At 32.7% G+C, this 22,875-nt stretch overlaps 1 protein-coding gene and 1 long non-coding RNA gene across 4 annotated transcripts in view; one reads left to right on the forward strand and one right to left on the reverse strand.

Annotated features, from left to right (window-relative positions):
- The window catches only part of LOC143206969 (uncharacterized), a 65,054-nt gene extending 46,469 nt beyond the window's left edge, over window positions 1–18,585 (reverse strand). The window contains exons 1-5 of one of the 3 annotated variants that reach the window (XM_076419903.1): window positions 18,103–18,585; window positions 17,052–17,187; window positions 16,919–16,967; window positions 16,725–16,812; window positions 13,992–14,109 (exon numbers count right to left, since the gene is read on the reverse strand). In XM_076419903.1, the coding sequence (XP_076276018.1) occupies window positions 13,992–14,109; window positions 16,725–16,812; window positions 16,919–16,967; window positions 17,052–17,135 (339 nt within the window). In that variant the 5' untranslated portion in view covers window positions 17,136–17,187; window positions 18,103–18,585. Of the gene's footprint in view, window positions 1–13,991; window positions 14,110–16,724; window positions 16,813–16,918; window positions 17,188–18,092 lie in introns of all 3 variants that reach the window. The other 2 variants (XM_076419902.1, XM_076419901.1) reach the window with 2 other exon arrangements.
- Window positions 5,887–6,937, forward strand: LOC143206971 (uncharacterized). Its single transcript, XR_013008576.1, has 3 exons — window positions 5,887–5,997; window positions 6,206–6,546; window positions 6,621–6,937. It is a non-coding gene; the product is annotated as an uncharacterized LOC143206971 (long non-coding RNA).
- Window positions 18,586–22,875: the final 4,290 nt, after the last annotated feature.

Here is a 22,875-nt window from a genome sequence, read left to right on the forward strand (position 1 = left end):
AAAATATTACTGGATTAAGGCGACATCTGTAGTAGAAATATAAGAAAAATTTTCATTACCAATAACTAACAATTCAGTCAAAAAGTCCCGGGCCTGCCATAGTAAAACACATTTTTTTGGCAAAATTAATTTTTTTTCAACATAATTCCCTTCAAGGATGATACACTGATTATAGCTACCCTCCAACTTTTCGATAGCATTTTTGTAGTACGATTTGTCGTTTGCTTCAAAATAGGCCTCAGATTCGGCGATCACATCTTCATTCGACAAAAATTTCTTTCCAGCGACCACTCTTTTGAGATCTGAGAACAGGAAATAGTCGCTGGGGGCCAGATCTGGAGAATACGGTGGATGAGGAAGCAATTCAAAGTCCAATTCATGGAGTTTTGCAATCGTTCTCACTGACTTGTGACACGGTGCATTATCTTAGTGAAGCAGCACTTTCTTTTTCTTCAAATGCGGCCAATTTCGTCCTCAAATGGTCCAATAATACTGTGTAACAGTCATTGTTCATGGTTCTTCCTTTTTAAAGGTAGTCAATGAAAATTATTCCATGTGCATCCCAAAATACGAACGCCATAACCTTGCTAGCCGATTTTTGCGTCTTCCCACGCTTTGGAGCAGGTTCATCGTCTGCAGTCCATTCGGATGACTGTCGATTGGACTTCGGGGTGAAATGATGGAGCCGTGTTTCATCTATTGTCATATATCCATGCAAAAACTCTGGTTTATTACGCTCCAAATATTCGTGAATGATATGATGTACACGTTCAGTTAATATCTTTAGAGTGTCTGCTATTTCATTCATTTTCAATTTATGGTCATTCAAAATCATTTCAAAATCAGTGTCCGGAAACTCGGCATCAAGGCAAGCTTTTGCTTCAACTGTATATTTTCTCTTCAAAAAGTAAAAATTTTATCAACACAAGAAATTTCTTTTTGTCCATTTTTTTTTCAAAATAACAAAAGTTGCTTCACTCATAATGCTAAAATTCACTAATGATCAAACTAATAATCCGACAGCTGTCAAATTTATACACGCATCTTTTGAGAAGCAACTCATCTTTAGTATACTACCAAATTGCTACCTGATTCAAACGTTTTATAGTTAGAAACTGTAGCTAATGATCCTGCGAAATCTACAAATACAGATACCAAACTCTCTGTCATCTTGTTATACCTTTTACGAAAATAATGTTACGAAACCATAAAATTTTAATGCATTTTCTTCAAATTAAAATATCTAAGTTGTTACGGTTTCGGGATATTTCTAAAAGAAACCTTAGTATCTTAGAAAGACTCTCAAATACTATTAAAAAAATAATTTTAAAATCTTAATTTATATAATCATGAATAACATTGAAATTGTAAAAATAATTAAATTAAAATGTTTTTAAGTGGGTTTAAAAAAATATGTTTATATATCGGCGTTACCTCAACTATTTAATACATTCTTATAAGGTCTGGTATCTCTCAAGGCTGCACATTTCGTTTCTTTAAGATATTATAAACTCTAAATTCAGATCGTAAAAGTCAAAATAAGTAGGATACATTAGCCCAATAAAAACTTTTCCTTGTAAATAAAATGAGATTTTGTTTGTAAATAACAAATTGGGCTTTCTAATAGCTGCATTTAACTTATTTTTCATCTCATGGCGGATTAACTAAGTGAAATTTATTATGTAGTATACGTATACCTCATGATTAATTTTATGAAGTTTTTAATTCATATTCAACCGTTATTTATTCAACATATATTCATTCATTTTATGATAATTGTTATAACTTGTTATTACGTGTTTCCATGTAATCTGATCATTTTTGCATTTTCAAAAATCTCCCACATAGAACATTTGGTGAAATACATGTTAATCAAAGTTTTTGTTCTATAACAAACATGCAGCGATACAATCATGGATCCATTTTAGCACTTTTTCAGCACCTTGAAACCGTAAGCAGCGAAGCTATACTGAATTTATCTGAACAAATAGTAAATAAGACGCTATATCAAGAGAGTGTGTTGAGTACGGCAGGACTTCCTGTTCAAGCTGCAGCAATGTTCCCAGCGTGGCGCAACATGATGCTGTCCCACCGTACACACAGCAAGACATTATGATCTTATATATTCCGTTTCGGTGTCAATGGAGATGGTTCTCCCATAACCAATCTATGACTTTTTGAGCTTAGAATTGTTAGAAATCTCTTTTCATCGCCAATCACAACATACAATGGAAAACTTTCCTTTTTTGATTTGGTAAACAACGAAACCACTATGTTGGTTCGAAGTGCAATTTTTAGGTAATTTGGGTGGTAGTCATTTTCCCTTCTTTTGGATCATTCCCATGGCAAGTGAATACCTGGAAGCTGGCTGAAAGTTCTTCGAGAGTTAAAGCTATATTTTCGTCTAATAATTTGACACTTGACTTGACTTTTTAACCGCCTTCAAAAAAGGAGGAGGTTCTATGTTCGGCTGTATATATATATATTTTTTTTAGTGTGTTCGCCGATTTTTCCATCAATTGTGGGCCGATTTTTAAAATTATTTTTTTAATCGAAAGATTACACTTCCGAGGTGGTCCCATTGAAACCAAGTCAGGATCTGGTGGGGGAAAGGAGGGGAAATCGATGGAAAATCTCAAATTTTAAAGGCACGTACAATGTTTTCGCAAATTTTTTATCTAAAATTATCAGATCTTTGTGTTTAATGTTATTGCTGAACTGATGTGAGGAAATATCGGCAGTAGTTCAGTGTAAAAGCCATTCAGTCAGCTTTTTAAGAACTAACCATATATAACATTGCAGGCCACTGTTCCTATGATGTAATGGTTAGAACGTTAAGCTCACAAGCGGAGATCATGGGTTCGATTCCCAACGGGGCCGAATTTTTTTTCTAATTTGATTGGAACATTTGTCAAATCACCTAGATTAGGTAGTGTACTCCAGGGCCTGAAAGGTTCCTAATTTTCAATCATTGTTTCTTTATTCGTATATTTTCTCATACTGGCTGTATTTTTACTTGGACTTTCCATTATAATACTTAATAAAATAATAGCGTAATTTATTGAGTAAATATCTAACACTAAAAAGAGAAAAATAAAATATTTTTGACAAAGAAATTGAACCAACTTCAAAAAATAAATAAGGAACTCACTAAAAGTAAAAAATAATAAAACTTAGATTTTTAACGCAAAAAAAATGTTTTTAAATAAAATATGTACATAATAATTGTTGTATAAATAAATAAAAATAAAAAACTTATTTAACCTATCCAATACACGTATTTGATATACTAATACACACAATTTAGCTTAATACCTAGCTAAACATATTTACCTTCGTATAAGCTATAAATTAAGATGAGGCATTTTGATTAAGAGTGATTAAGTCAATTTTTTTTTCTCAATAAAATTGACTACATCCCAACAAAACATTATATATAAGCACTAACTTTATATTTTAATCAAGATAAAAATGTCAATGTAAAAAAATCAGTTGTTAAATAAGACGTATGCCCTTAAGCGTTTCTCAGTGAATTATTGTATAACTATTCAAAGCTTATCCGAAAGCTTAATCGAAAATCGAATAGATATTACCATAAGCAAATATCTAATTACAAGAGCAATGGGAAGGATGGACGATTATAAATGATTAATACTAGCCAAAAGCGGACATTTTTTAGAGCTCTGGCACTGAAGATGCAATTTGTAATGACTACAAGTCTGCTAGTTTTAGTAAAAAAAACAACCCCACTCCCAAAACCAATAGTTTTTTTTGTTAATGATGCATTAATTAGGTTATTATAGATTATAGTTATTCCTACTAATAAACAGAAATATTTTAATTATTTAAAAATTATTTGAAAACAATTATTTAAAATTAAAATAATTTTTATATGAAATATGTTATATCTAGGCTATATATATGATGTTAAGCAATGAAGAATTGGCCTTTCTATAAAAATATTATATGATGTTTATTAAAAGATATTATTCGCAACGAGAGAAAAAGAAACAAGTTCAAAAAAATGTATCAGTACAAGCTGAATCAATTACATCTATCTCGGTGGAAATCTTTGGGGCTCCGAACGTACAAGCAGTGCATTTAGTTCAACCGCCATTGGTCTGTTATTACTTTCTCATTACGATCGACTTGGCGTAATTTATTTCTTGCCAAAATAAGAAGCCCAGCCCAGCAACTGGTCCCCGCTTCAAGTTACTATAAGGTTGTTGTGTTACGCCATACCTCTATGAAAAATAAACCAGCTGAAATTGTGCGCCAGTGGTTTGCCAAGTGCCTTATTCCCGGACTAATAAATTGTCAACCAAAAGTTATTAGTATTTAAGTAGTGAGTCTTCTACTTAAACATCAGCAATTAGTTTATTATGAATAATAATATATTACACTTAAAAAATGATTCTTTTAAAAACAACTAAGTGATCGCCATCCCCATATAACATGTGGCCAAAAGTCTTGCTACCATTTTGATTCCGCACCATCTTGGTTATGTGATGTTTAGCTCAGTTTCGCTTTAACTATAGTGTTGTATAGAAGTCCAAATTTTATTATAAATATACGCCAGAAAAACAAGCAGAAATAGGGACAATATTTATTGAAAATAATCGTGCATATTGGCACTCAGCGGAAATTGCGTCAAAAATATCCTAATCGTCCAGTGCCTGAAAAATACACAATTTATTGTTTACATGCGAATTTTTGACAGTACGGTTCGACAGCGACGGGCCTCATTCTGGAAGACAACGGACGTCTCGTAACGCTGAAAATATGGCTCTGGTGTGCGACAATGTTGCATAGTCTCCAGAAACATCTATTCAGTGTCGTGCTTCCCAGTTACACATTTCTGCACGCAATTTAAGGCGAATTTTGAAAACTGATTTGAAAATGTTCCCGTACAAAATTCAATTAGTTAACGAGTTGAGTACAGTAATGCAATCCTAAGGCTGTCTGGTGAAATTGAAGATTTTTCGTCTAAATTGATAATGAGAGATGAATACCATTTTCTTCTCAATGACCACGCCAATAAACAGAACAGTAGGTTTTGGGGAACACAGAATCCTCAATTAATTCATGAAACATTATTACATCCACTAAAAACAACTGTAAGGTGTGGTATTCATGCTGGAAACATCATTGGTCCCTATTTTTTTCAAAATGACCAAGATGTTGCTGTTAATGTTACTGCTAAACAGTACCACGACATGATATTCAACATCTTAAAGGCAATATCAGTCATGGAATATGCCTTAAAAAGAGCCGAAAGTTGCATAGCGAATCGCGGTCACCATTTAGCCGACATAATTTTTCAATGATAACGAAAACAAATGTCAAGACCAAATAAACGTTTTATGAAAACCAATTTACTTATCTTTTCTTTAAGCAAAATTATATTTAATCAAAACCGTAGCGGGTCTTTTGCCCCACGTTGTATATCAACGTCATTTTACAGTTGATGATGTTCATTTCTGGAATGACCTCCAGAGTTAAATCAGGCCATTTACGCCGTTGCTGAATGACGAAAAGTGATCTAGTTTTCTAGATTTATAACAGTATAATAATATTTCCCAATTATGAATAATTTGGATCGCAAGCAATAATTTATAATGACCACCGCCATTTTACGTCTTATTATTTTTTAATCAGAATAGTGACTTAATTAAAGAAGCAGTTTTTTCCTTTCAAAAACGACATTCCACTACTACCTAAACTTAAGAGAAGGTTTAGATTGGTTTACATAATCAGTATCCATATTTTTTTTCTATTTGTAATAGCATACAGGATGTCTCCTGTAATATTTTATTGGTTTATAAGTTGGATTGCTTTGATATTAATACGATTGGTTTAATTTAATCTTATCAGTTGCCATATCCACGCCTAGTTCTGCCTACGTTTACGATCACTGTTTGTTATAAACCAGTGTAAGTTTAAATAGTATCCATCCTGAAATAGATTTGAACGGAACACACGGCATTTTTAAAGCAGGTTTTTATATTTATTGCTGTATATATTTTTTTATTAAGTTTGTAGGGCATTAATGGTTTGACATTTTAATCTTATTGCATGTTGGAGTAAAACTTTTTTAATTTAAATTCCTATCAAGGAGCACAGGATCAGTGGTATCATTTATTTCCATTTTATAATAAAGTTACTGTTAGCAAACAATGTATAGTGGTTTTTTATTATATTTTAGAGTCCCTTCGAGCGACCTTCTTTTATGGTCCCCACAGTTCTCAGCATCAAGGCTATAGACTGGCGAGTCTGTATCAACTTGAAAACTACCTCAGGAGGCATCCGGCCTTACCCAGTCTGGTAACTGGCGTTATTGATATGGTTCTCCTGTTGATTGTTACGGATTATACACTCTTACCGATGGATAATCACAGACAAAAATATACAATCATGCCATGGCAGAATTTAAAGCCGCGAATGTCGTAACAGAAGAGGGACGGCCTTGAGTCGCCTTAACCACTGCGGTTACCAAGGAACGCTGCCCATTTTCTAGACCAATGGCCCTTTATGGTTGTCGAGGAGGTAACTTTTTATAATATACCTTTTGAAAAATAATAATATATCGATGTTTTTTGCCGCTTCCGAAATCCCTATAGTATCCGTTACAAGACATTGACGTAATTCATTCTATTTGGACTTCAACTTATCATGGTGGATTGCTGTATTTTCTTTTTAATCATATATCAAATTTAATTCATATATAAAATTATTAATCTAAACCTAAATATAGATATAAATATTTACATAAATCCATTATCATATTACTATCGTTATATTATATTTTTGTGATTGTTGATTACTGTCATCTTACTGTAAATATATCCTGTCAATAAAAAGCTGTAAGTGGGATTGCAATGTTTTAGAAGTATATATTTTGATACAGTTAAATAAAAGTAAACAGTGAAATATCAAATATATGTTTTAATTTAAATAAACATTTTAAAGCTTTTTTATATAGCAATATTATTCTAAATCTATAATAGTTATCTAAATATATAAATCTTCGTAATATTAGTAACTATATTATATGACTACTTCCTATTTTTCGACTTCTACATTATAAGAAATTGTATCTCTGATTGAGAGGAATAGGCCGATAATTAAAAGTATGTCAATGTAATATTGCCTATTTCTTATTACTATTTGTTTATTATATTAAAATACAATCTATTCAATAACATAGCTAATGCTCTTCCTCAAAATTTATGAAGTCATCACGTCGCAGTTTTGCCGTATCAACTTTGACTTTTGGTTTACAACGTTTTCCAGTTTATAACCTTATGTTAATTATTATCACTAATATGTTGATGAATTTTGTAGACATTTGACAACAGTGCCTACCAATACTAACACAAATCGAATTATACAGCCTGATTCGGTTATATATTCCGATGCATCAGACAGAATTCTGTCTCTTTGTAAGTTGTAGACTTTACCTAGTAAAATATCAATATATTCGACGTCATCGATGACGTGCATTGGCTGTTTTATTGGAAAGACTATCGTGTGTATACAGCACCCTTAATTATATAATAGTATTATTACAGCGAATTCATTCAGACCTGGACATGACCGATTAGTACAGAATTAAAATTTATTAAAAGTAAATAAAAACAATATAAAAATTAATGATTTTCAAACACCAAACACAAACGTTTTAACTCCGTAACAGGAATTGAAAATTGAAACAGCGATAACCGCTTCGAAAAAGATCTCGATAATCACTTAGCTTTTGGGAAGTTCCATCGTCGGTTTTCCGTTCCAAGAATAAGCCTCCACCCGAAATATTCTTCGCTTTTTTTGTTTTTCTTTTTAAAAAGTTGTCCTAAACTTTTAAGCTCTTAACGACCACTAGCGTTTGCAAGCTATGCAAGAGGTGCAATGCCCTCCGAAATAGCCACCTTGTTTCAAATACCATAATTAATACTTATTTCGGTGTCAGGGGCGTACATCATCTGTCTTCGGCTTCAGTAAATTGTGGAGATACATTAGAATGTAACTGTTTCCACCTATGCCCACATAGAGGTATACCACTATGAGACATTCCGTACCACTTGTTCTCCAGATATATACAAAAGTGTCTAATTTTACTAGATGTATTGTTATTCAATAATATATTACAACAATTAATGCGAATTCGATATACGCGAATTATGTTAAGAGTTAAATAAAAATTCTAAGAAAAAAACGTTACTTAATTTTGAAAGATAGTGTAAATGTATTTATTATACTATTTTGTTATCTTATGTTCTATGGCCCATTATTTCTTGCTTCTACTGAATGCTCTTGGTTCAGTCTATTTGTTGCAATATTTTATGATACGTTCTTCACAGACTCGCTTAGGTGGTCCGCTGGTCTTTAGTTTTCCGTCCACTCGTTCTAAAACCGTCTTGCCTCTTCCATACTCTATAGGTAGCCCCACTAAATAAATTTTTTTTTTCTATGTACTCTTCCTATGGTTCTATATTGAGGTCTTTTGTTAGTTCTATGTTTATCATATCTGTTACTCATCTCATCCTGTTGGTTCATCATTGTTACTTCTAAAATTATTTAGATTATATTTTTACCTTTTCTTGTAGTTGTTACTTTTTCCATTATCGGGTATTTGTTTCTTGTGGTTCTCCCGCGATTTATTTAGCTTTTGCTCAGTATCATTCCATATTCTCTTAGTACCTTGTTTCATATGCTTATGGTTTTATGTAGGTGGTCAGAGCTTCCAGATATATAGGATATAAGCCGATATATTATATGATATTTCAATATTTCCTGTTTTTATACGCAATGTGTAGTCTGATCTCTTCGGTCTTTTCGATTTGGTTTCATTATAGTTTCATCCATAGATGTTAGGAGCAATGCCGAGCATATATTGCCCCTTATCTTAATGCTTGAATTATAAAGGTGTTTGATTTCCCTTTCTAAATCTACGAAGGCTGTCTAGTAATATATGCCTTTACGTTGTGAGGTCGTAAGAAGTATTTTGTTGTTCGAAATTTCTAAATTATAATACCATTAATTAATTTTCCAGGATTTCGTAATTTTTCGAGGTAGTCGTATCAAAGCTCAAAAAGCGCAAGATAAACTTGTTCAATCATTAAATGCTGATTGCGCAGCAATTTTCTCGAAGTTGGAGATTTTGGTAATAGAAATTGAAGAAGAAACATTGAATATTGGATTCAATCAATATAAAGATAAATTTGTTCTTCCGAAGTAGAATCAGTATACTTCCCGAAATCAATTAATATTAATATCACTTAATATTTATGTAAGCATTTTAGTTGAATGCTAATGGCGAATAAAGTAGGATTTCTTTTAACCCGAATATATAGTATATTGCTGATTGCAACTAGGTTAAGTTAAATAGAGCTCGTTGGATCATTTCTATAAACATTAATTGTTTGTATCATTCAATCATTGAAGTCCGGTCCTTAATATATTCCCATAAAATATAGTTCATTGGTGTTAAATGTTTCCTAAATGACTGATAAAACAAAAAATCAGTTAACTTATCTCTATAAAGCGCTTTGTATACCATGGCTTTTTTATTTTGTTATATTCAATTACACTACTCCGAAAGAATCTACGTCTTTAAGCTACATCTATTTTTTTGAAGTGAATGGTCTCAGAAATTGAAGAATTCTGTTGATATACTATATGTATGCTACTAGAAAAGTTGAAAAAAAAAGTTATTTGCAGCGAACAAGCGGAATATTTTTAATAAAGCAGAATTTGGATTGTTTCGCAATAAATTTCAATTTTTAATTTTAAAAAATGGCCTTCAAAATTAATCATATAATTTGGTAAACCAAAAATAATGGAATAGATTGCTAGTTTGTCAGAAGTCCATAGGTCGTTACATCATCAGTAATGACTTTTTTACTTTTTCACCCTTTTCATACTAATGTTAAAAGTTACCAAAGTTAGGTATCAAATTGATTATTAGAACAAAGCTTTGAAGCTGAATTTAAAAAAAATTCAGAAGCACTCGGACTAAAACAAATGCAGTATACTAAATTTTGCCGATTTTTTTTAGTTTTCTACGCATTAGCATACAAAAAATGCATTGGTTTAGGATTCAGGGAATCGCATCAAACTAAACAATGTCTGGTTTATCTCGAAAAAAAAAATTTTTTTAGGCGAAACGATCGACACGGTTGTTTAGTTGCTCGTCCAAGGTGTCATCGCGGTTGGTAAAACGCATGTACACATGTCTATGTTTATGTAAATTTCGTAAAACAGATGGCGTTACATGTCATTGGTTGGCACCTTGCAAAGTGCAGACCTATTCGACAGTTGTCCATTTACATTTCATAAAAAGAATCGGCCTTGTTTTGTTTTTCACACTTGTTTATATCCGATTGCTTTTCTGTTTTTGCGAGAATTAATATCTCGTACGGTTCGCTGCAACAATATTAATTGAATGTTTTTCTTTTCTTTCATGTCACGTACAGGCTAGTTATACATTTTTCTCTTGTGTAACATCGTTGATTATATGTAGGTCATTAAAAATATTTCTTTTATAGAAGTATTTAATAATTTGTTACCTTATATACTTTAATTATTTAATTGTTTTACATAAATAAGTTCTTTAAAAAATATTTGATATTATGAAAATAGTAAAATATACAATAAACTATATTTACTATGGTTTTGATTGGCAATCTTGATGATTTTTTTTCTGTTATAAACTAGGTCTTTTTTTGAATTTCCATACCCAGCTGATTCAAAAAGTTTTCTTTAAGTTACTTTAAAATTGCAAATCTATTATTGTATCCGATATCTTAACGGCATCCGGTTAAAGCAAATGTATTACGTCTACAAATTAGTTTTAAAAGACATCTTTTAAATTTGAAGCTTTATTGCGAAAAATCGGTACAATGTATTTTATTCAAAGTATTGTCAATCGATAGCCGCTACCTTTCCCATCTTGAACCATGTATCTCTTAAACTTATCCACGAATCGGTTGAAGTGAGTGAAGCTTCGTATATTACTTCAAGTAGTAATCAGAAACAGCATGGTCTGAATAATACAGTTTTCTCGTATTCCCAGATTCTCATTGATTGAAACCATCAAGTAAAACTTTCAAATCCTCGTCTTCTGCGTCGCTCTTTGTTTTCAATGTCAAAAACCCCTTTGTAAATGTTGAAATGGATGAGGCATGGAGATTCACACAACATTTCATAACCTTCAACCGTCTTTTTCTCCAAATTTATGTAAAAAGTAAAATATTCCGCAAATTAGATTTAGTTAGTAAATTCAGACATTATCAATGCGCTGAAAAATTTTTTTGTTCACACATAACGAAATGACACAGTGAGGCCTCTCAGTGTAGCTTCAAATTGAAGTTTGTTACATGTACTTTATCGAGGCGGTGGAACCGCCATTCTCCTTTGATGTTACAGACAAAAGGGAGGCGAACAGAGTATGCAAGGGGGTAAGGAAGGCCGTCTCGACCTGGCGATGGAATGCAACTCATTTCTCGTGGACCAAAGACTGAACGCGCCCTTCTTTCTGGCGTCTCTCCAAATGCCTTGTGGGGAAGAAGCACAATGCCCCCCCCCCTGAAATCAGCGGTTACAGGAAATTTCGCAGGCACTGACCAAAAAAAAGTTGAGCTACATAAAAAGAGTAGTAACGAGAAGTGTAACCCCAGCCTTTCTTCTCAACCAATTTGTGTCTCCAAAGTCTCTATCAATTATGATCGGCAAACTTCATTAACTCCATTATGAGGCTGAAACATTTCCCGGCGTCTTGGAAACACGCCCATACAGCGGTTATTCCCCAGAAAGGAGCAAAATCATCTCCGCCTGACTACAGACCCATGATTTTCCATAAGAAGTGTTACGCATGCGCGTCTCGCAACTTAAGACCGACACCGCAATAATTCCATGACTGAATAACGTCACGTACCTAAGTCTCGTCCGACACTTCGGCCGACGGTTTGGTTAGCATTGCCAAATCCACAAAGCAATACAGAAAGGTTCGAGAATAGCAAATCTGTTATCTTCTCTGATCTGCCCTTCTAGCAGACTTCCCATCTTCATCAAATACTTATTTTACAAGATGTTAATTCGGTCCGTAATGCTCTACTAATCTAACGTTCATTTCAAATTTGTTACACCCAACCAGGTCAAAGGGGTTCAAGTTTTTCAAAATAAGCTCCTCAGGAGAATGTTAAACGCTCCATAGTTTGTCAGAAATAATCAAATTCATAGAAAAACTGACACTCCAGCGTCACCGCTAATCTCCCCCCCTTTTCCAGGTTTAAACGACCTCATCCGTCGCTACAGTCATAACTTTTGCCCCAATACGACAGTATCCAGCCGTGTGTTAACTCAAGTTCGCGAATCTCTGGGTCCTCGTGTCCAATAACGGCTGCCCAATCAGCGGGTGTCATATCCCCAAATTTAATGCTGTAGCAGTAGCGATCTACAGGGGTCAACTGTGAGGCAGTTTCGGTTTAGTGTATTGGTAATCCCAGATGCAGTCGCACATAACCCGGTCCAACTTGTCACTCCAGAGCAAATCTCCGCGACCAGGTATGCGTCATGCATTCCACCGGCTGGTTTTACGTCAAAACAAAAAAAAAACATGTACCTTATGCGATTAATATACAGTAACACCATCTGTTGCAAATATTTTTAAATAAATTTATAGGCCTTATAATATTCGGGTACTTGGATAATGCAGAAGAAAAAAGTCACAATATGCGTCTAAAATAATAAGATAATTCGGCCAAGCTACAAGAACTTTCGCTTCTATTAGATGGTGCGTATGAAAAGGGGAAAAATTACAATCAGGACTTTATTCCGCCTCTTTGAAAAGCTTATGTTGCCAAATCCTTCTGTATGGCTCCGATATTTGGACAAGTATTGCAAATAAGATAAATAATTAATGCAAACTATATGCCTTTTTCTCAAAAATCGCATTACAAATGAAGTTAACCACTTAAGATGCAGTGTCAGTAAACAGATGAGGAACAAATCCAAAAAGAGGCATGTTGCAATGGTTTTGCATATGTTAACTGTCAAAAGAAAGGTGAACGTATTCTTCACATACTTCTATTAACCTTTGTGATCGAAACGGTAATGGCATATCGCCAACAGAGAGATTTGGCGAAAAATATTCGAGTTCTGAGCTTCAACATATTGATTGTGAAATAAACTTTCCAGGAACTTTCCAGTCGACTGTGGATTAATAAAATATAAAGAAAGTTGCATTTTTACCGAATACACCGACTTCTGGATGCCTAAATTTTAGCAATAAAACTAGGATCTCTCTCGGTTAATCGAAATGTAAAAGAAGTCTTGTTAAAAACAAAACTCATTAACCGACTTTTTAAAATTACTGCCCAAAATATAAAAAATACATATTTATAAATTCACAAACTAAACTTGGTATTTTATAACAGTATATAATCACCAAGGTTATCATATACAAATATCACCATATTTGCTGATAACGATGTCGGTTATACGGACTAAAAATAAATAAATCCTCAAAAAACCGGTACTGGCGTTTTAGAAAAATTAAAATACTGTAATGGTAACAAATAAATCACCCATCACTATATAATTTCAAATCAATTGTATTAATTGTAATTTCACCGCTATAAAAAAATCAAGTGAAGCAATCTTGTTGATATAATAATTTATTGATGTCACCATAATTTTATATGCTTTGTTAAATTTAAACTAGAGAAAGCAGACATAACCGAATAATAGACCAGTTGACGTAGAAAAGTGAGAATTGACATTTGAATATATGTTATTAATAAGATTTTTAAGACATTAGCGAACAGATGAGAATACATTGTAAATAAAAATCAACAAATTATAATATATATATTAGTATGTATTAGTTACCTTCTTAATTTCTTTAAAATATTATATTATGTAACGTAGATAAATGTTTAATAATAATCATAATATTGCAAAACGAGAACCTTACGTATGAAGTGAATACTTACCTTATCATTGAGTAGATGGGAATGTAATGGTTTAGCCACAGAATCGGAGGTATTCTCTCTATTTATTCCGTCAGGCCGGATTGTCTTTTTTCGAATTTTATACTGTATCCATAAATACCTTTAAAACAACAATTAATTGGCAAAGATTTTTATTCTATAAATAACAATGTAATAATAATATATCATTTTGCTTTTTTAAATATAATGAATGACTTTATATATCGAATCGCAATGTGAAAAGAAAAATGGTTTAATATGAGAACCCAAAGCACAGAAAATCGTGGAGTAAAGCCGTCGTGCAACAGCTTGCCCAACCAAACCAAATATTCATGACAAAGAACTGAAAGATGTTATACATATGATGAAATGAACTATTCCAGCTTAATGAAAACACTGCGAACTGTTACCAATAATAGCGCAAGTTTACAAATGATGTTGAAATGATGAGAATGACCGAACATTATTTGATGTCCTGAAATCAGATCTTAAATCCGTTTGTCAAAATTGATTCTATTTTTCGAATTCCCGCGTGGTGGCATCTTTGCGCTTTTATAATAGCTGACGACATTACATTAAACATCATTTGGAAATTGTTTTTGTGCTCCATAGGCAACACTGTAAAGTTGCTTCAAAGTTTTTTAGTTTTTGATGTGGATGTTATATGCTCGTTTAACGCTCGTTTATATGCATATTTGTAGTACTTCGGTTTTGATGTAGTAAGCACTGAGAAGCCATGGGTGACGAAATTGATGGTTCTAAGTACAGTTTGAAGGCTAGAGCCGCCTCCACATTGGAAATATAAAATGATCTGTTCCGGTTGCTCACGCAGTACAATCTAAAAAATGCTATCACTCAATGTGGACAATTTTGGCCAAAGTTAAATACAATGACCATCGGTGGAAAATTTGTGATGATCTAAACGTTGAAAAATAAATTGATTATACTTAATTTACAAATTCATTACAGGCTATTGGTTTATTGGCTGCGATGCAATCTGGATTTACAAAACTTTGCTGTTTTTTTTGTGTTTCTGGGGTTTACTCGATCATCAGTGAAAAAAGTGTGGCCGAGTCGTAACCATTATGAGCCAGGACAACAAAACGTATCCTCTTGTAAACCCACAGAATTTTTATTGTCACTCATTCATATTAAACTTGGTCTTATTAAGATCTTTGTAAAAGTGCTCAATCGCGAAGGACCGGTACTTCCGTGCTGGAAACCAAGTTGTTTCCAAAATTCTCGTATGCAAAAATCAAAGAATGTTGAACCTGATATTGGAAAACTAATGGCTGATGCAAAGTTTGCAATATATTTAATGTCTGATGCAGCAACACGAACCACAATCAAGAGCAGCTACACCAACACGTAGCGAAAATCATAAGGCAATACCAAGGATTTTGGGACGAAAGCATCATGACCGATTACTTTTTGACCCTAATGCGTGAAACAGATCCCAAGCAATATAAAGGACTCAGTTCAACCTTTGTTCATTTCTAATTTATACTTTATAATAGCCGCTAATGGTCAAAAATTGTAATATAACTAGTATAATGGATATTTCGAAAACTAGAACCAATTTTAAAAAACGGCTGCTGATTTGGATTCAGGACCCCAATTTACATTATAAACAGCGTTTGGTTGCTCAGATCCTAAACCGTGTACACTTGTGATAACTAATGCAATTGAGTCATGAAGCGATGAAGCCCAAAGGTCCATATTATCAAAATCTTTTTTCACAAAAATGTTTCGCTACAAAATGTCAAAGAAACTTAGGAAGTGCTTCAGTTGGATATCATATTTCAACCACAAACCTCTACTCTTACAGAGAATAAAATACAGAGAAAAAAAGCCATAAAATGAGTGGAAGAAGGTGGAAGGAATTTTATCAATCTGCGGTCCATTTGCTGTTTGATCTCTGCTGAATACATCTCTGGTACTTATATGTAAAAATGTAGGTTGCAGAAGTTTTCATTTAGTCCATTTTCGTTATATTTTGTTTGTTTTCTATAAATTCTGAAAAGGTAAAAACACGGTCCAGGGGATTTAAAATTCTATCTTGTTTATGATTAACAAATGTGATGGGTCAACTTTGCCTTTGTAAATCGCTGGTGGAACATAACGAAATCGAGCCATGTTGTAAACAAACGATTACGGTAGTGAAAATGTATCCTATACGACAATATTATGCGAAAAAGATAATGTGATAAGTTTAAAACGGTTCCGCAGCGCAAAGTGACAACAAGGAAGGAAACGATAAACATTAGGTAGCATTAAGATTATAATGTCTTGTTGATCGTGAGTCGCTCAAACCTATCTAAACCACAAACTCGACACTATTCTGTCAACAATAATAAGAGCTGATTAATAGAAAAAGCATTGTTTTTCATCAAAAGATTTCCACGCGATACCACACTCATCTTTAATAATTAACCAGATTTACTGAGAAACTTTGTTTTTCATATAGGATAATGTTCCAACTGGCTAATATTTGTTCCACTCTCTGCAAAACTTTCTTAATGATGCAAGGCTGATTTCAGAAGAGGCTTATGAAAACCAGGTTCAATTTTTTGCCTAAAAATTTTAGAAGTTACAGTAACAGCCATCCATTAAAATGGCACACATATAATTAATTACTCGTTAAAATTTACATGCATTAATATGCTTTGAAAAATATGAAAAAAAATATATCACTTGTCTGTAAATCATTATATTAAAATCTATCTATTTACTAACCTGACACCGCATGCCATAAAAACTAATAACACCAATGGTACTAGTGTTGCTAGACAGGCCAGAAATACTGTTTTGAGATCATTCAGCACTAGAAATAAATATAACTGTTATAAAATGAATATTAATGTAGACAATTATATCATACCATATTTATCATTTATTATGCATTTTTATTAATTGATAATTATACTCACTTAAATCATCATCATCATCGATGAAGTACCCTGTTCCATTATACGAGTCCTGTGCAGATTTAGTAGTAGAATTATATACAGTTTGTCCAATACTTCTTAACGTGGTACTTTCCAAAATACTAACTGGACTCACCGAACTTACCGAACCCAGATAGCTCCAAGGAGCTGTACGGTTCATCGGTGGTTGTCCATAGGGTGGTTCTGTAGTAGTGGTCATGATTGTTGTGGCTGGTAACTGGAGGGTTTTGGTTAATCAATTCATTGGAGTGCTAGACACGAAAAATACTTAATTAGGATTGTTGATAAAACAACGAATCTAATTATTTTTTAATATTATTTTGAAATATATCAAAACGAAGTACTTCAAACATAATATATATATATATATATATATATATATATATATATATATATATATATATATATATATATATATATATATAATAAAATAATGATATAATTTTACAAAATTCTATAATTATACTTCTCTAATTAAGAATGTCTTAATTAAAGAAGTAAAAATTATTCTATTAATAGCGTTGAATATTTTTCTTGATGAAATGGCGAATGATAATTTAATGCTCGATGTTCTAGCGTCTAATCCCATGCATATTAAAATGTTGCTTCCTTTTATGTCTCGACTTCAAAGGAAGTTCTTTGTTACCATCAACATAAAAATGGCGTCGCATAGAAATCAGTATAATTAAATAAATTAAATATTACATAAATATCCCATGCAATACATATAAAATTTATTTTAAAATACATAAAGTAATTTATTTTAGAAGTCGAGAGATAGGTTAAATTGTAGTTAAATTACTCACTAAACCAACTTACTAAATAATCAATCGATAATAGTTTTACTAAGTATTTGCATAAAAGTAATTGATTTAAAAAAGCTTTCATTAGGTTTTATTTTAAGTTACTTTGGAAATTTTGTTGATATCCTCAAAATTTATGTTACCTCAGCTGACTATCTCTTGTCCTTAACAGTAATATTCTGTCGAATAGGTCATGATCAGAGCGACATAACTGTAAGGTTCCGTACTCAATAAAACCTATGTGTTTACAACAGTAAGCTACCAACATTCATTAGCTGTAGTCTCAGTGTTTACTTCTTTATTCACCACTTTAACTCATTAAAGCCCACACAAAACCCGATTATACTACTAACCCACTCTCACCCTCTTTTTTCCATGATGACCTTGACTTCTTAAATATGCCAATCTCCATTTATCTTGTCCGTTTCAACACCAGCAAGACCGATACGCTTTAGGTGTCCGACGACCGCATTTTAGACCACTAGAACCGAAACTTTCCAGCGGCAAGATTTCTTATTATTTTTCATTAATAATCGGTAAAATAGGTGTTAATAAACGTGGAATTTTCGACACACCTTGACACATAGGACGAGTGCTACGCTGGGATGCTGGAGACACTGCGACGGCGCTGGATTTTCCATTGATTCTGCATCCAAGAGGTTTTGTTCGTTCTCGCTAACACATGTTCCTGATTTTAGTAAAACTCTTCGCGCTGCATTTATAATAATATGTTGTACATTATGCTTATTTATTAATAGACAATACATGCACAATTATATTATTACACCTTTATAAATTTATTATCGTTTGATTAATATTATTGTTATGTTTTCACTATTAGAATATTCGAATATAATTATATATAGAATATGTGCAGTTTTAACAGTAGCTCCACTAATAGGGCAATGTTAATTGTTTTTTGATAACATATTTATTAGTACGCTTTATTAATACGCTTAGTACAATCTTAATAATAAATTAAGTTATTACTACATTTCATTTGTACTTGGATTAATTCACAAGCAAGACGAATGCGAGAAAATACATTAATATGTATTCCTCAATTATGAAATTATAATAACTTAAGCTGTATTTTACACCAAAGGTATACACTTCATATAAGTTTGTATGGTTTGGTTCGTTTCAATCTTCTGACATCCTGCGCACTGTCCAGCAGTTGTATTGCTTCCACATTAGTTTGATTTAGTAATCTTCTTCCGTGTTTCAAGGCAAAATCTTGGATAACTTCGCAAATCCATTTGATTTCCAGGTCATCGTGCAGTTCTTCGTTGGTTACGTAGCGATAGGCATTGGTAATCAATCGAATAACCTTGTTTTGACAGCGTTGGATGACTAGTTGATTTGAATTTTTAGTACAACCCCATATTTGCACACCATAGGTCCAAATTGGCTTTATAATGGTCTTATAAATCAACCTCTTTGATTTTAGATCAAGTTGAGAGTATTTTCCGACTAACCAGTATAGTTGTTTTATTTTGGTTCTAATTTGTTTTGCTTTTGGGCTAACATGATGTTAAATATTAAATGACAACTGAAAATGTCTAAATTACTGAGACAATAAAATTTTAACACTAATATCTACTGGGTTGTTCAATAAATTCGTGGAGCATATATTTGTCAACAGTAGGCCTAAATATTTGGTAGCAAAATTATTTGAAAAAATTATAATGTGAGGAGAGTTAATCAAATTCAAAAATTATAAGGACATAACAAGATCTGTCTACAATTATCTCAAAACTAGTAAATTATTAGGCCTACAAATCAGGTTTAAAGGATTTTGTTAATTTGAAGCCTTATTGTGAAAAATCGGCAAAATTTATTCTATTCAAAGTATTGTCCATCGACAGCCGCTACTTTTCCCATCTTTCAGGCAATTTACGAATTTAGCAATTGATCCCCACAAATCGATCCATCAGAAGTGAAGCCCGATTCAGGCAGGTTACGACTTATTCGTCCGAACAAGTAGTACTAAAAAGCAACAAGATCTGAAGAATACGGCGGCTAAGGTAACCTTCCCATTTTATGTTTCCAAACAGGTTTTCATCAGTTTTGTTACATGGGTGCGAGCGTTGTCATGCTGAACATTGTTGTGTCTTTGCTCGTACTCCGGTCATTTTTCGCACAGTGCTCGATTCAAACGCATTATTTGTAATCGATAGCGATCCCCATTGATGGTTTCATAAAGTAATGCTTTCAAATCCTGATCTTTCAGTTTTTTTGGTTGTCGAGAATGTTTTTTGTCTTAGGTGTCAAAATCATCGTTTTGAAAATGTCAAAAGTAGTATTCACATTGATAAAGGCCTGATTCCCAAAAAAAAAGATACATGAATAAAACGCAGTCAACAACGCAAAACTAGTCACATATCACAATAATACACTGCTAAAATGGGTGAATTATTTTAATTATTAAATTATACGACAGATTTGGTTCCCTCTGGTTTCTGGTTCTTCACGCAGCTCAAAAATATTACCCGAAAGTGCTATAAATATTTAGACCTCCCGAAAAACTGCTATAGACATAAAATCCAAAAATTTGAAGGTTCATTGAAAGTTAAAGGAAATTTTATTTTTATAATTATACTACATATATCTTTGTTTCAATTACATATCTTACTTATGTAATTTAGCTTAATAATTTTAATGGAAATTTGTTTTTTATTGACATTTTTCTAGTTATCCAGATGTTGAAATAATTGAAAGGTTTTATTTGATCAATACCAGTTGAAGGCTCCAACACTTCTACAAAATTAATTTTTATTTTTTTTTATCTAAATATTGTTCATTTCATCGATTAGTGCCTTCAAATCCTTGTCTTAAATTGTTGGGCTGTTGAGAACGCTTTTTGTCTTAGGTGTCAAAATCGCTTTTTTCTGCATCTCATTTTTTTATTAATCATTTTCTTCGCGATGACCGTGCTGTATGTTCCATAATGTTGTAGATCTATTATATTGCTTAATAAAAAATAACATGTTACAATTATGCTACTTTTCATAGTTTGCACAAAATTAATAAAATATTCTTTTTAAATGTTAAAATCCCTTTTTGTCGCTTTGACAGGTATCATCATTTTGTTGGTATAAAGGCGACTGGAACAAACATAAAAGGTATATATAAAATAATAAATTAAATAATATTAATAACACAAACAGGGGGGATTAAACAGTATAACTAGACAACAAACAGAACCAGACCAAGTAGATACTCCATCCAGAGCGCACATACTAACACCCACACCAAAGTTTGGTGGTCCACTTTGGTCCACAAGACACTTATCTCAGCATAGGCTAAATCCGAGGAGTCTATCTGTATGTTCACCTGTTAAGGAATACCTAAAATTTTGCTCACAAGCATAGCTCTAATCTGGGTGAGTCGTGGACATATTCAAATATTTTGAGAAATTGTACATCAAGTGACTTAATGTAATAATTGAAAATAGTAATATAATTCCAGAAAATCAATTTGGCTTTCGTAATAAGCACGTAACTACTTTTCAAATTCATAGACGGGTAAATCAAATAAATACCTAATGCTAAAAGATATTGTTCCCGTTGCATTTTGGATACACATAGACTTTTGATAATATGTGGCACACTAATCTGCAAATTTTAAAATTATTCTTCCTCATGCGTACTTTCAGCTACTGAAACATTATCTTACAGCTGGACAATTAACTATTGAACAATTTGATGAATACTGAACTACATCCAACATATTCAGGAGATCCACTTGACACTATTCTGGTTTCAATATTATATCTCCTGTATACTGCTGATCTACCTATCACAAAAACAGCTATACGCATCTCAGTTTACAATAATACCATCATAAAACCTCCGTATACACCTTCTTCAGGACAAATCAATATTTAATCCCATTTGTTCATACAGATACTATGATGGGTTAACAAATCTAATATAACCCCCATTCCACGGTTCAAGAACGAGGTGATTCAATGCGATATTACTACGAAATAGTGTCAATACACCCCAATCTACTTGTCAATCCGATAAATGTGTGTGATAGCGGTGAATTTCATAGACTAAAATGTTTACCACTATCCGGTCTCATTAATGGACTGATATAAAATTTACCAGAGATTATTTACCAGAGTAATGTTTTGCATGTCCAGGATGATAAAAAAAATTGTTCTTAGAAATAACTTAAAATCTCAGTGTTTATCTCTTTTCTCAGGTTTTACATTTATTTGCCAAGAATGCAAAGATAAAAAGACATTCAGAGATATCCTGACTATATGGTGAATGCGATAAATTTTCCAGTTACATTAAACTTCCTAATAATAAATTGAATTGTAAGAACTATTGAATGAAAATTGAGCTCAAACTCTCAAAAAGCTTTCAGACAGGTTAACATTTAATTAATAATTAAGCGTTTCTATGATGTAAAAAAAGACAAAATAGCTACAACACGAAATTACTTTCTTTGGCTTTTCGATCCATTTCAATATCGCGGTTTCATTAATTATCTGACAGAAAGAACAGTTTTCTATGGCAATTATAACTGACGATTAAAAATGGATCTATCTAGTACGACAATAACAAGCGTAAAATGTTATGGGTTGGTTCAGGAGACCATGTGCACCGTCAGTTCCAGCATCAGTGGAACATATTGAACGAGCATTATTGCAAAAAATACAGCAGTAGCGACTACCAACGCTTTTCCAGGCCTAGCAAAAGCTTTGAAATATACACTGTTGCAGCTTGAATAGGAAATTCTACCACACCAATCGTACTCATCACATATGGCGTCTTGTGATTACTACTTGATCAGATCGATGTAGCATGGCTTGACTGGCACACAGTTTCAAAATAGTAAAGAAGTGCGAAAATTGACTTAATAATTAGATCTTTTCCAAACTAACTTATTTTTTTCGGTATCGTAAGGTATTGCCATTTTCTTAGAAAGATGGGAAAATGTAGAAAATTTTAGAAAATATTTTGGTCAATATATACTAATTGTACAATTGTACTAATTTTTCGCAATAAATTCATGCAACCGGCTTGGTTCGCGCAGTGGTAAAGGCGACAGGACGGTCCACCTATTGTTGCGACAGTCGCAGGCTCGAATCCTGCTGGGACATGGTCGTAAATTTATGAT

This window comes from Rhynchophorus ferrugineus, unplaced genomic scaffold (assembly GCF_030347505.1).
Source record: "Rhynchophorus ferrugineus isolate W39M unplaced genomic scaffold, kcgeb_rfMv2 rfM1, whole genome shotgun sequence".
NCBI lineage: Eukaryota > Metazoa > Arthropoda > Insecta > Coleoptera > Curculionidae > Rhynchophorus > Rhynchophorus ferrugineus.